The 15,654-nt window shown below is 35.5% G+C and overlaps 1 protein-coding gene across 4 annotated transcripts; it reads right to left on the reverse strand.

The window, feature by feature from the left end:
- Window positions 1-1,647: 1,647 nt before the first annotated feature.
- On the reverse strand, window positions 1,648-11,184 carry LOC105061455 (mRNA-decapping enzyme-like protein). Of its 4 annotated transcripts, none has more exons than XM_010945503.3 (8): window positions 10,719-11,184; window positions 10,583-10,623; window positions 10,248-10,297; window positions 8,559-8,703; window positions 7,674-7,730; window positions 3,679-3,805; window positions 2,977-3,441; window positions 1,648-1,962 (listed from the first exon to the last, which is right to left on the reverse strand). In XM_010945503.3, exons 1-8 carry the CDS (start codon window positions 10,875-10,877, stop codon window positions 1,906-1,908), a joined length of 1,101 nt encoding a protein of 366 aa, XP_010943805.1. In that variant the 5' UTR covers window positions 10,878-11,184; the 3' UTR covers window positions 1,648-1,905. The 4 variants fall into 4 exon arrangements, with proteins under 4 accessions (XP_010943805.1, XP_010943804.1, XP_010943803.1 ...); XM_010945502.3 differs by having other exon boundaries at window positions 2,977-3,444; XM_010945501.3 differs by having other exon boundaries at window positions 3,679-3,808.
- Between the last annotated feature and the right edge of the window lie 4,470 nt (window positions 11,185-15,654).

Raw genomic sequence — 15,654 nt, forward strand, 5'->3', positions numbered from 1 at the left:
TGCTCCTCTTAGAGCCATGATAGTTTCATAAAACATCTTAGCATCTTTAGTTTGTTCTATTGGTCTCTCTTATCTCGTTGAAATCAATCTCTTCCCCTCACCGCGCCGTCGATGGTAAAGTGTTTTCTGTTAGCTGTGCTGGAAGAAAAGGCTCAATACAAAGGCATTTTGGGAAGAAAACTTGGAAAACATCTGGATGGATGTGGATTTGTTTTGTGTTGGCACAATTCAGAATTGGTGGATCATTTATTCTCGGAGTGCGCTTCATTGTAAATATATGGAGATTGTTCGATCAATTGGTTGGTGCCCGACAATCCTTTAGGAACTTTGAAGGGTTGTGTTTGGACTGGAGATTTAGGAAATTTTCCAAAAGCGGCACATCTACTAAGGCTGATCGGGGCAATTGCATGACCACGCTGGAGAAAAGGAAATACCCATATCGTCCTGAATAAACGATCCTCTGTAAGCTCTGTGGCTGCCGAAAGCTTGCACTTGTCCTCCACACGATCCAACCTTGGCACCGCAAAGCTGCTGAGCGAGCATCCAAGAATCTGGAACCTGTTCGGAAGGCGGCCAGGGATGCTGGATGGGGTTTAATAGAAGCTGACACACTCAATGTACTGTCTATTTCAAAGAGTTTCAGAGTATACCGGCTTGCACAAGAATGGTTCTAATGGAACCTGGAAATTGCTCAAACAAGCTTGGAAACCGTCAGAGGATAAAAGACAGAAAGGAACTCTATTGTTTTTATTCATTTCTGTTTCAGTGGCACCTCCCTCTTTTTGTTTTCATTATTGTTTGCGTTCTGTTAACAGGCATTGACTGAGCCTCTCTCTTCTTTAAACTCTCCTCTTCATATATTCTCCTCCTGATAAAGGACTGGTAGCAGTCTTCAGCTCCCTCGAAACCTCCGAAAAGGAAAACAGTCTCATCCCCGAAACTCTATGTTATTCTCTTTCGTCACCTCAATTAATCCAGGTGGGCATGAAGCCATCCCATTTCTCAGGAAAAAAGAAATGGTAGCATACGTTCCTTGGCAGCAATTAGGAGCCATCACTGAAGAAAGGTTTGGATGATCCACTCAGCATCTGTTTTATCACTCAGGTATAATCTGATATCCATGGATGCAAGCAGCAGCAATTATTGGTTCGAATTTGAACGCTGTCATTTCAAGGTGTGACAACAATTCCCCTCTGCAAAGCACTAAACCATTCACCTCGGCAGCTGCTTTACGGATTGTCTTATATGAAAATTCCAAAAGGCCTTCATGTTACGGAATCTATTCATGAAATTTTTTTGAATGGCTGGTTCATTTCTTACTCTTAGTAAAAGTGTGCCAAATCAAGATGCTTTCTTAGGCTTCATTTTCAGTATTTCAATTCATTGGTAAATTTTCCAAACCCGCACTGGTAGCAACCAAGATCCAAAGCCCAAAGCATCCAAGCAGGAGAATTTTCTGTTGACAGCTTATAAAGGATTCCTGGTTAAAACACTTGATCGTCTAAACTGCAAATCCTCACCAGTGTAAGGGATAGAGATGGACTTGTCATAAAGAATCACGCATTAAAATATACTTCTACTAAATCTTTCTATGAACTGCAAGAATTATGAAAAAGTACCCTCAGGGAAGCATGAGACTGGCTGCTGTTGAGTAAGAGACATAAGATGGCTGCTTCAGGACTCGATGATTTTGGAGGTTCACATGTAGCAAACAAACTAGCTGTATTTTCACATTCAGAGAGTTCCTCAAACTAAATCGCGCATTTCAGTCCTACCATAGACAAATAAGAAAAAGCTCATGTACAAAAGGCTTCCATGACTAGCCACGACTCGGTGAATTACCATCGCCCATTTTAAAAGCACATAACTGAAAGGCTGCATGAACCAAAGAGCAGTCAACCACCATCATGAATAATATGCATTCAGCATCTCCCGATACACCATATCAATGAATTGGTTATTCTGTAACAAAAAAACATGCAGAAATCCAGATTATCTTTACCGCTGCATCATGCAGATTCAAAAAGGTGGTGTGAAAAAAGTCAACCAAAACTACCACAAAATTAGTAAAAGAACAACCATGATCATAGAATAGTAACAGACAGCTAGAATACACATGATTCTCAAATCACCCAAGGAGGCAACATGAGACTCATTCAGTCGAGTATTACTAAAGCTGGAGGGAGGCCCAAAACACTGCATCCCAAGCCAATTACAAAACAGAAAATGTCAAGCAAGTGAATATCTTTTTTTTTATTTTATTTTTTTGAATGAAAGTCAAGCAGGTGAATTTCATAAGACAAGGCATTATATAAATTGAAAATGATGAGATGGAAGCACTTTGATAACACACTAAATATCATGATGAAGACTAGCTTTGATGGGAACAAAGATGCAGAAACTGTAAGATGTGAGCGGACTGAAAGGATTAGCGGAAATTAGTTGATGGAAAAGACTCGAGGATTGAAAGGGGAAAAGCACAGTACGATCAGCACAAAAAGAAAAAGATGCATAAAAGAAGAAAAGAAGTATAAAATTTAAGGAGAAAGAAGAAAGAAGCATATAAGAAGAGAATGGGCAAAAAAAAAAAAATCTGGGTTACTGAAGAGTGAGAAAAAGCAGGAAAGGTTAAAAAAACGAAAACGAACATGAATGCATAATTAGATTTCTCATGCAGATGCATATGAGCATACATCCAAGCATTCAGATGCCTAGTTTCAACGACCTTTTAGCCATGCTGCAAGTGCTTTTCCTGACTCCAGGACCTTTCCCAATTTAGAAACTCAAATTTCTAACATGGTCATCTCCCAGTCATTTCCCTGGGAGGGTAAACTCTTCTTAAATTATGCTCACCTCCCATCTTCAAAAAACAGATTATTACAAGCAAAGCAATCAGCAGCAATACTAATGTAACTAGACTAGCATTAGCAGAATTGGACATATAAATAAAGAAAGCATAGAACCAGAACATATTACCTGCACAAGCCTCAGCAATGCATCACGGACTTTGTCTCTTGTAATTACTGGGTCATAGTTTGGAGATGGAGTAAGCGATGGAGGTGGAGCAGGGGGTGGAAAGGGTTGAAGTAATGGTGTACCATATGACCGCTGCATGTTAGCAGGAGGATGAAGTGGTGGGGCAGTTGGAATGGAAGATGAAATTGGTGGCATCACCAATGCAGAAGAAGCTGGTGCAGGTGAAAATAATGAAGGTTTAACAAGATTTGTAGCACGAGTGCTACTGCCACTGTTAGATTCATGAGCATCAAGGACAGGCATCAAAGGAGTGGATGAAGTTGGCAGAGTAGGGGTGGGTTGAATTGTTGGCAATGGGGATGGAGTAACACTTGGTGTGTGGGAAAGTAAATGGATAGGCGCAGAAGGTTGCTGTGGTTGTGCAGCAATTGCTGCATTTGATGCATTTCCAATATTCATAGCTGCCTGCTAAACAAAGCAATTCAATGTCAAGTATAATAAAATCAAATGATAACTCAATCTGCACAGGTTCTGAAATTAATAACAACCGTAAGCAATAGAATGATCTACAATAAATAAGTAAAACTACCCTTGCATTAAGACAAAATAAGGGAATAAAAAAGGAAAAGAAAATAAAAATATGCAAAAGCATCCCCCAAAAAAAAAAAAAGACAAGGAACTGGTTACAAGAAGCGTACATACACTGAAGAAGTTCACAAATGTATCATCAGGAACATCTGGAACTGCTGTAGTGGCTGATGATGTCGGTGGCTCTAGAGGACCTTCAATGACTGACAAACTAGGCACAGCTTCCAGTTCCTCAAACTCACTGCTGCAAATGCACAGCAATAAAATCAAAATCCCAAGACAACTTATTCACATCAGTCAAATTCTGGGATTTACAGGAGACCAGATATAGCAATTAGATGTGCTTTTCTTTGTACATCTGCATGTGTCCACATGGTGTGGATGCACTCATGCCTGTGTGCATGCATTCTTTGAACGTTTGTAAGTTAGGTTGCAACCTGTAGAAAACCTTCTATATGATGCATAGGGCCAACAAGTGAAGGGCTGTTTCCAAGAAAGAAATTAGGCTTCATTACAAACATGAAAACCTAATTAGGTGCTGTCAATCATTTCACACCAGCTCCACTTTCAGTACTGTGGCATTCAAGGGCAACCCTCCCCAAAGTGCGGGTCTCCTAAAAGAGAAGCTAGTATTACATGAAGGGTCAGAAAGATAGCAAAGTGAAATCAAGGAAAAGTCAGATGGACAGGCTACATGCAAATCCCATCCTTCTCAAGCTCACCCTAGCAAAGGGTATTAGCCATTTCATTAGCATTTTTTTCACCAAACAGGAAATTCCATGTACGAAAGACGACATTTATCATTATCAACCATCTGATTTTAAAATGGGCAGAAACTAACATTTTTACCAGCATCTGTAAAAACATAAGGAAATAGATCCTGTATTTTGAATTGTTTTTGGAAGCTGCATTTCAACTTTCAAGGATTCCATTTGCACCCCCACTCGTACAACAACATCACAATTATCATTCATGCAAGTTATTAAGCATGATCACACGTGAAGGTTTACGTGGGCATAACATTGGCATTAGACTGACAATTACCCATGCAGAACCTTTTTCTACAACTGTGCTTCATAAATAATGCCATCCTAAACCTTAGCATTGTTGTGTACATGTGATTTTAAATTCTTGTAGAGAATTTTTGCTTTAACTTCAGTGAATGATTTCTCATGGGCTTCTAACTAAACTGGCATCTCTAGGCACCAATTTCCCCCTGGTCATCCATGAAACCTTTAATTATGAAAGGCTTTTCTTGCATGCCAGCTATGGTATTCATTGAGCTATCAATGCCAATGCTGCCATAAGCATAACATAACAACCTAGTGTTATCCCAACGATCCAATTGGTTTTATAATATAGCCTTTAACAGTTGAAACTAAAGGAGAGAACGTAAAAAGAAGAGAGGATGATGAAAGAGCCAAATTTGGATATTAAATTTGCCCACCACAAGCCCACCATTCTGACTAAAATGTAAAAATAGTTTCCCAACCAATCCAAAATGCTGGCCATTACTTATAAAGGAGGAGAGGCCATCTCCTTCCACACTTGAGCCTTTCTCTAATCATGCAACAATAACATCTCAATGAGGGAGATACGCCTAAAAGAGGTGTTTGGTATTGGATAATCTATCCAAGATCAAGGGTGATGTGGGTGAAGGTGCTAAGATCACCGCATTTGGTTGCACCATAATGTTCCTACATGACAGTAATTTCAAATCATCCTCACTCTTCAAATCACCTAACCCGATAATGGGATACCCATTCTCGAGGTCGAGAATCCAAGATCACTCTCGGGCAGTGATCTTGGACTAAAATATAAGGACAAAAATACCCCAATCTAGCAAAAAAATAGGTATATCGATATACCGCTAATATATTATATCAATATTGTATATATGATATTATATATTATATTTATGATACATATTATATTATAATATATTATTAATCATATTATTGTTATATTATGATGCAATAATAATTCTCATTAGAGTAAAAATATCTTATTATACTTTGTATTTATATAATAAAAGTATTTAATATATTACTTCTACTTGTCTTATTTTTCTAATCAAAATAAATATTCATATTAATAAATAATATATTATAAGTATAAATAAAAATATTAATTCTATAATAACAATTAATATACTTTTATAGGATTAATAACTTATAGGACTAATAAATATATTTTTATAGAATTTATTAATTACTAATATATTAATAAATATAGTAATATTTTATTTATAATATATTATATATAATTAATAAATATATTTTTATGGAATATATTATTAGTTTTGGTATTATATGATTAGTGATCTTGGATTCCTATAGAATACCAAACAGGTTACTCATAGATACCTAAAGATTTTTAATCACTAGACCATGGCCTACCAAATGTGGTGATCTTAGATCACTGGTGATCAAATTACCAAACCATGGTGATCCTATTTGGGTCACCAAATGCTACCAAAGAGAGTAAAACATCTTGTTGAATACTACATCAATTTTTATAGGTATTAGAGTTCAGTTTTACTTATCTAAGTTGATCAAAACAACTTGCTTATGATAAAAAAAGCAGCCGTTTATTGTCTCAAAAGAAACAAAGGACAAGGTGCATATTCACAGATTCCTCATTATCACTGAAGAAAAGAATATCATCCACAAATTAGAGATGAGAGGAGCGAATTGGCCCAGCCAAAGCTCCTACAGAAGAAAACAATATTGTTTCCTTGATCACACGAGGTTATGTAGTAGAATTTTTTTATCACCATCAGTTCCTTTTTCCATGCATGAAGCAAGTCTAGTTGCAATTTACAAATGTATCAATTTTGTCAGAATACCATTTAGAATGATGACTTCTCCCTTACATTCATTTAAATACATAATTTTGTTTGAAGCAGTTTTTTTACATGTATTCAATAGGTTCAACATGATGAAATTTACATCAATCACAACTACAACATTTTTTTCAATTTTTAAGATATCATCTCCTAAATTATATACAGGAAAGCCACTTGTGTACCATCTACCCCTATCAACATGAATCTGAACACCACCAACTAGTTATGAACCTACTTCTCACACCTGACATATCAACTTTTCTTTGTTCGAGTTCTTGTACTTCTTTAGACAGACAATGAAATCAGAACAACTACTACAATACCCACTTTGTCACTGTCATTTGAAGATCTTCAAGCTCTAGATTTGCACTAGACAAGCACATAAGCTGCTCACAAAAAATACACTTGAAAAAGTTCATGCCAAATAACTCTTAGCTTGCTCAAAACATGTCACTGAGTTTCATAATTGACCAAATGCAGTACAGGATCATAATGGCCACATTATTGTTCCATTCTATTAAAAGCTGGTAGATTTCATGCTAAAACTACAATAGGTAGTAATTTCAAAATAAGTAGAATGTAAAAAAAGCTGTGTTCACCTAAGACAATAAGCAAAAACCTAGCCTATTAGTTGTTGATTATAGGTAATTAAATCATTCATTGGCAACAATAAAAATTTTTCTCTGTATAGAAGAACAAAAGATGGACATATTAGATGTACACTATATCGCATGGCTACAAGTATATAGTATAAGACATGGTTGACAATACAAGTATCATTTCTTGCACCTTATAAAAAGGGGAGAGGGTACAACAAGACCATATATTTAGGAACAAATTTATGACTACGAGTAAGCAAAGAGGAAGAAATATAGTGGAAATTAGTCCTATAATTCAAGTGCTTATATAAGCCACAACATAGTTGTTGACGAAATATAATGCATCAAGTTACTTAAAATTGATAGTATTAGTTATTAGAATTTTTCTTCAAAAATTATTAGACTGTGCTAAAAAAATTATGGTGCTTTCAATCCAAACACCACTGCAACCAGTCAATAGACAAATACATAGTTTGCAACATAATAACTTGAAGATAATTCAGCAAAGAAGTTCTGCTCAAAAAAATCAGATACATGGTCCGAGCCATCAGATGGACAAGATATTTATGAACACAACATGGGAAAGCAAAAGTGCAGGATTGATGATAGAACAATATTACAACCTATTGAGTATAACGAATTTAGGAAATATCGCACACTACCTTTTGGTTGAAGCTACTTTGGGCTTTGGAGGGACCTTGGAATATGCATTAAGTATCCTGAATGAAAGAGAATATTTCAGTATGAAGTAATGTAATTCATCACCTAGCAAAAACCACAACTCATTTACATACATAATGATAAGTTTCTAGAATATAAGGAAAAAAATTTAAATGAAATATGCATTAAATACCCCCAATGGAAGAGAATACTTTAGTCTGCTTGATAATTATAGTCATAAGTCATAACATTTACAATTAACGTAATAAGTCTAAATAAGAACCACAATCACACAATGAAGGCAATAGAAAGATGATTTCTATCAACCTTATCATTTAATTATACAAAATTCTAAATAAACTAAAGACGATTTGAAATATTATGATCACTGTCCCTGATATTATATTACCTATCATGATTCCCAAAGTAAATGTAAATCAAGGTTTTCAAACTCCAATATGTCAGTCATCTCAATGAGTGGCTGAGATAGAGATGAACTGAGATCCAAGTTTATCTCAACCAATAAGTGGGAAATTTGGAGGATCTACAGAATTTTTGAGATGTCAGCCAATATTTTTTGAACAAGATATTGTAATATTAACCTATATGACAAATTCAAGATTAAGTACTATATTTAAGAATTATTTCAAGATTTATTAGCTAAGAAAGCTTATTTAAATAAGTAGTAATAATAATAATAAATATTGGTCAGTACAAATAATACATTGTTTCGGCCGATATCTCGGATTTTATCAGTTTATATCGGCCAACATACGCAAGCACGCACATGAAGATCTCCGCCGAGATGAAAACCCTGATGTAAATATGATAAACCAAGAAAAAAGGTCAAAAGGAAAGTTAACTTGGAAGAATTCAAAATAAATTACCTGCTAAAAAGATTTGCAATTGCTTCACAGTCTTGCGAGTTATAAAACCATATTCCATTAACCTCCTGAGCTGCATTTCGATACAGTAGATATGGAACCTGTACTTCATACTCGAAGTCTCCCAATAGATCCTCCACCAGGTTATCTGTTCATAAAAGAAAGTTATAATTTATATAAAAAACCAGCTTCTATAGAATGATCAAAGAAGATGGCTAAAATGGGATATGCCATCCAATCGGATTTTGAAATTTTCTTTCTTAATTAAGTTTTAAGTAGATGCTTCTTAGGTCAAATCAGCGAAGAAAACAAAGACCATGACTAGCAGGCCATAGACGAATTTTCCCAATTTGCTCATGTCAAACAACCAAAGACCAGTCAATTTGGACAATCAGAGCTATGCAGTTGGGGAATGCATTTTGTCTAAAAATATTCTGAAATTATACCAGATCAATATCAGCAGAATGTTTAAATATTAATGTGCAAGAACCAAACATCATTCCATAGATCAAGATGACTACAGTTTTAATTAGTTAATCACCTTATAATGAGCATGGGTTGAAGCGATACATGCTTGTGGCATGCCGACCTGGCACTAGCTTGGGACATGCTGTGGCATTCCATGCCAAGTCATGCCAGTGCTTGGTAAAGCAGCATGCCACAAGCAGCATGCCAAGTGTTGGCATGCAACTGGTGCCATGCCTTTCCCATGTGCTGGTAAGTTTCGTATGATATGTATGATGCCATGTTGTGCCATGCCAACTGGCACTTAAATCTATGCAAATTCATGAAAAATGAATGACTCCAACTTTCTAAAACTGGAACACTAGTAAAGATCTTGTGTTTTATTTATACACAAAGCCAATCAATAGTACAATATTTCTTCGATCACAAGGACAACCAGATTAACAAAGCAGACTAGATTGGTCATAAAACACACTGAACAGAACAGCATCAGAATCTACAAGAAGGTAGATGGTAGTTCGGGTCAACTAGAATAAACAGGCCAAGAAAATTGAAACCTAAGTAGTTATTTGTCAGAATATTCCATTTAGGCTGACATAAGAGCCTCAATATGCACAATGCAGACGGCACACAATAATACAAGGAAGCAACACTACATAATGCAAGTGCAAACTGATACTGACACTGATTGAAATAAAATGTAAAGTCTAGCAGAGAGCTTCCTCACTATTATCAAGTAAAAGGGGGCATAAAGTACTTAAACCATCTACCCTATTGTCCAAGAAGATAACCAATGTCGCATGCTTGCTCAGCCAAATTTGAAAAGTTGAGATCAAAGGAGATGGTTGTCACAATTCTCTCGTAATCAAGTTGTCAAATCAGAGTAATTGGAAGATTAGGAACCGCAATTAGTTGGACTCTAACATTACTGTAACTTATGAAGACCTTGCTTGAACGACCTGATCATTCCAAACTTGATTCAATCCATGCCACAAATTAGAGAACTACTGCATACTTTAACAATCAATCTATAATTTGTACAAAATGACAAGGATCAATGGTGTATATCTGCAATATGAGAAAATATCCAAATATCTAACCTAAGCCTTTTAAAAAAAACTTTAGTTTTGATTTCACTCTAGTACATTAACAACAACAGGTTACAGGCCAGAACAACTATCTGTAAGAGTTAATTACAATAATAGCATCAAAAGTTTAGTTCAATACCCGTGTTGCGTCGGTTCATGACAATGAACTGAAATCTAGGCTGTGTATTCCTGTGGGGGAAAAAAAAATTATACTTCGTAAAGTTGAGAAAAATAACAAAGCCAATAAAATCACAACTAAATAGAATGGCAGAACACAACGTAGAAAGACATAATTGTAGCAGTGGGAGACACCAAAACAGCATCGTTCTTGTTCTAAAAAAACGAATTAAAAAAAAAAAATCCTTGCTTTCCATCCATATATTAGATAAAAGAAAGGACCGAATCAAGAAATGGAAATCCAAGTAGGGACTCAAAAATACAACATAATCGAATGCACTGAGAGAATCAAATCACCTCTTGACGACAAAGAGCGATCCTTCCACATCCTTGCGGCTCTGCAACAAATGGAGAGAAAACCCCAATCAGATAAAGAAGAGAGAACAGAATAAAAACAAACTAGAAGGAATCAAAATGGAAGATCGAGGCCCACCCATTGGTTGAGCTCGATGTTGAATTCGTAAAAGGTGACATGGGCCGCGGTTATCAGGATCTCCTCGACGTAGGGATCGATCCGCTGGAGGACGGTGAGGTTGAGCAGCTTGGTGCTCTGGTGATCGAGGTTGGGCATCAGCTTTCCGTTTTGCGACATCCTCACAGGGTCAATCCCGAACCCTAACCCTAACCCTAACTCTTAGATGATCTAAAGGGTTTCATCGCCGGGGAGAGGGACTCGCAAGGTTTCGATTCGCTCGAATATATAAAGTATGGAGTGTTATAGAAAGCGGGAGAGCAAGGAGAATGGGAGCGAAAGCAAGGGTAGGAAGAGAAAAGGGTTGCCTTTTCTCGATGGAAGGGGAAGGAAATGGAGGATCTCCAAGATGCCGCCGACCAACTTTGGCCTCTGGGACGACGGAAATGCCCCTGAATCTGGGTTCTGGGTCACGAATACGACCCGAGTATCAAGTTGCGACAACGCTCGCATCCCGTTATATCAACCGTCATAATGGAAACAACAGCTAATTTTTTTTATCAGATATCTGCATGATGCAATGCAAGGGCCATGTTGAGTTGGCAACTGCAATTGAAATTAGGATAGAACCGGAATGAATTAGAATAGGAGTCGAAATCATATCACTTAATATGTTTAGTTTTTAACTGAAATTGAAATCAAAATTAAAATAAAATTTAAATATTAAGAGAGAATAAAGATTAGATTTTAAAAGATAAGGACACATATCTCCATTTCTTCCAAATCAGAATTGAAATAGGGCTCAATCCAACTAACCTACTACAATGGAAGTCACTCATTTCTATTTTTATTTTAAACTATCTTATAACCCCATGCGATGCATGTGATGTAATTTTTTAAAAAATATTTAATTTTATTTATCTATTTTATTATATATATTTTAATTATATTTTTAAAAAAATTAAAATAATTAAAAAAATTATATTTTATGCATAGCATGCATTATAAGCTATCGAACAAATCTTGTGAAGATCCGTCGATTCTGATTCTATGAAGTTCCTTCTTAAATCCATTATTTTATATTATTTTTATCTTTAATTAATTTTAATTCCTTCCATCTCTCTTTTCTCCTCTCCTCCCACACCTTCAATTCTCCCAATGACAGCTTCGACAATGTTGCCCATCCACCACAATTGCTATCAATGACAGTAGTATCTTCGAGTTCGAGACAGAAAGAAAATAAACCAATATACAAAATTTTAAATAATTTATAAAAATGAGTTCATTGTACTTTTAAATTAATTGATAACATATTTATATTTTTTAAATTCTTACATATAAGAACCAACATCAAACCTGAACCATTGTCTAAGCTTCCTTGGGCTGCTCTAAGCCTCTTCCTTCCCCTGCCTCACGTGCACAATGCATAAGGTTTCAAAAATATTTTTTTCTTTTTTTTTTACTTTAAAATTCATGTAGGAGGAAAAATCAAAGTGGCATGGTACTCAAAGGCTTTGAGGCGGAGGTCGGCCGCGATAATGGAGGCAGTGCAGATTCAGGCTTAGGAGAGAGAGGCAAGAGCATGAAGGTGAGCAACACTGCATGGTGTGTACTCAAACTTTGGCACCTCCCTCCTAGTCGACTTGAAAAAATCAAACGAGTGTGGTACTCAGAGGCCTTAAAGTGGAGGTCGTCAGTGATGACAGAGGCGACATAGGTTCAGGCCTAGGAGAGAGAAGCAAGGGTGTAGAGATGGGTGATGCTGCATGGTGTGTACTCGAACTCCGACACCTACCTCCCAATCAACTCGAACTCCGATCATACCCATCCTCTAGGAAAAATGAGAGGCAAAAGGTTTGAAGCACCTCGATGCCTTTGCCTCTCTTTCTTACGCCTAAACCCATGCCACTCCATCGTCGCCACCGACCTGCGCCTCAAGGCCTCCAAACTCCAGCTCCTCCCGTCCAATCGATTCAAACTCCGATTATTATAAGAGTATTAATATTAGCGATGGTATTAATGACGGAAAAAAATTCCATCACTAATAATATTTTTTAGCCACCACAAAATCAACTAAAAATTTTACCATCGCTAATACTATTAGCAACGGCAATATAATTATTAGCAATGACAAATACCGTTGTTAAAAATATTTAAATTTTTTAATTTTTTTTTAAAAATATTTAAATATAAAATAATTATTAAAGATGGCAAATTGAGGTTATTAGCGAGAAAAATCTTATCGTCGCTAATAATTTTTAAAAAAAAATCTGAATAATAATTTGAAAAAATATTTTTTTGATAAAATATTTATGACTGAATTAGTGATGATGATATTTTTTTGTTGCTAATAATCTAGAAAATGATTTGGGTTCAATTCATTCTAATTCGAACTCGATTCAAATTCAATTCAAAATCCTGTCAAACCTAATTTAATTAGACTTTGAATCTCAATCTTAATTGGATTATAAAATATAATTAATCTAAAAATAAATTAAAATTAATTAAATTAAATATAATTTAAATTAATTAAGAGAAAATAATTTTTAATTTGAATTCAATTCGAATTCAATTTGAACCCAAATTGAATCTAATTCGAAATCCTGTCAATCCTAATTCAATTAGACTTTGAATCGAAGTTCTATTTGAATTATAAAATCTAATTATCTTCAAATAAGTCAAATCTAATTAAATTTAATTTGATTTAAATTAATTTAAAAAAAATAATTTCTAATTTGGGTTCAATTCGAATCCAATTCGATATCCTGTCAAACATAATTCAATTAGACTTTAAATCTAAATTCTAATTAGATTATAAAACCCAATAACCCTCAAATTAAGTTAAGTCTAATTAAATTTAATCTGATTTAAATCAATTAAGAAAAAATAATTCGAAATTTGAGTTCAATTCGAATCCAATTTGAATCTGATTCGAATTCAATTCAAAATTCTATCAAATCTAATTCAATTAGGCTTTGAATCCATATCCTATTTGAATTGTAAAACTCAATTTACCTCAAATTAAGTTAAGCTTACTTAAATTAAATCTAATTTAAATCAGTTAAGACTTGATCCATGATTGAAATCGAATCCAATTCAAATCTGATTTGAATCCAATTCGAAATCCTATCAAACCTAATTCAATTAGGCTTTGAATCTAAGTCTTACTTGGATTATAAAATTTATTTAACTTTAAATTAAATTAAATTTAATTAAATTAAATCTAATTTAAGTCAATTAGAACTAGATCCATGATTCAATTCGAATCTAATTCGAATTTGATTCGAATTCAATTCGAAATCTTGTCAAATCTAATTCAATTAGGCTTTGAATCTAAATCCTACTTGGATTATAAAATTCAATTAATCTTAAATTAAATTAAGCTTAATTAAATTAAATCTAATTTAAATCAATTAGAACTAGATCTATGAATCAATTCAAATCCAATTCAAATCTGAATCAAATCCAATTCGAAATCTTGTCAAACCTAATTCAATTGGGCTTTAAATCCAAATCCTACTTGAATTATAAAATCTAATTATCCTCAAATTAAGTCAAGTCTAATTAAGTTAAATCTGATTTAAATTAATTAAGACTTGATCCATGATTCAATTCGAATCTAATTCGAACTGGATTCCAATCCAATTCGAAATCCTATCAAACCTAATTCAATTAGGCTTTGAATCCAAATCCTACTTGGAATATTAAAACTTAATTAGTCTCAAATTAAGTTAAACTTAATTAAATTAAATCTAATTTAAATTAATTAAGACTTGATCTATAAATTAATTAAGCTTAAAAATTTAATAAAATCTAATAATGATTTTTAACCACCCAAAAAATGATCAAGAAGAAAAAAAATTAATATTAAAATTTAATAGTATTAACGATAGCATTAACGATGGAATAATTTATTATTGCTAATAATTTTTAAAAGATATTATTTTAAAAATTTAAAAAAGTTAATATTAAAATTTAATATTTCAACAAAAATTTAATAGTATTAGCGACGGCGAATGGGTATGAGTGATGGAAATTGACGTCGCTAATACCCTAGCATGAAAAATAGGATTTTATTGACCGTATTACCAACGACAATCGGTAATAGTCTGGCTAAAAAACACCACTAGTCCATCGGAGGAAAAAAAAATTCTGTGCTCATTCTCCTCCTTCCCAGCTTTTCTCCACCTTACCGACGCCTCCTCCTGACCGACAGTGACCCCCTCCCTGATGCATTCTTCTCAATGTTCCCCGCTCCCCGTGCATCCTCCTTCCCGATGTCTCGATCCCATCTGCACCTCCTACACCGCGGCCCCGACCCCACCTCACCCACGGTCGCCCTGACGGGCACCTCCTATGCCACGGCCTAGAGCCCACCACCCCAGCCCTGCCTCGCCCGCGGCCGCCCTGATCTCGCTGGCACCTCCTACGCCATGGCCCCAAGCTATCCACCCCGGCCCCACCTTGCTTGTGGCCTCCCCGACCTTGTCGACCAGACCTTGTGGCCCCTACCCCATTGGCCTCCCCGTGGCCCCATCCCTATCGACCTGACCGTGCGGCCCCTACCCCGTCATCCCTAGCCCACAACCCCGACCCTGCGCACCCTAGCCCACACCCCGTTCCCATGCCAACGTACCTACTATTGTGAGTATAAGCGATGACATTAGCAATGGCTAATATTGTCTAGTATAAGTGACGGCATTAGCAATGGCTAATACCATCATTAAAAATTAATTTAATTAATTAGTTAGATAATTAATTAATTAATTAATTAGATACACGGGTTTTGGGTCTCGACATGTAGAGTGCTCGGATCGAGAGAAGGTATCGAACAGTATTACAAACAAGGGGTCAGGGTGTGCCCTGCATGCCCAAACCTCGGGTCATAGCTGGCATCCAAGACATCTAACCCTCACATGCCCTGTACGCTCAGACCGATGGAAGGTGCCGGATAACA

The sequence above is a fragment of the Elaeis guineensis genome, chromosome 7 (genome assembly GCF_000442705.2).
Source record: "Elaeis guineensis isolate ETL-2024a chromosome 7, EG11, whole genome shotgun sequence".
Lineage (NCBI taxonomy): Eukaryota > Viridiplantae > Streptophyta > Magnoliopsida > Arecales > Arecaceae > Elaeis > Elaeis guineensis.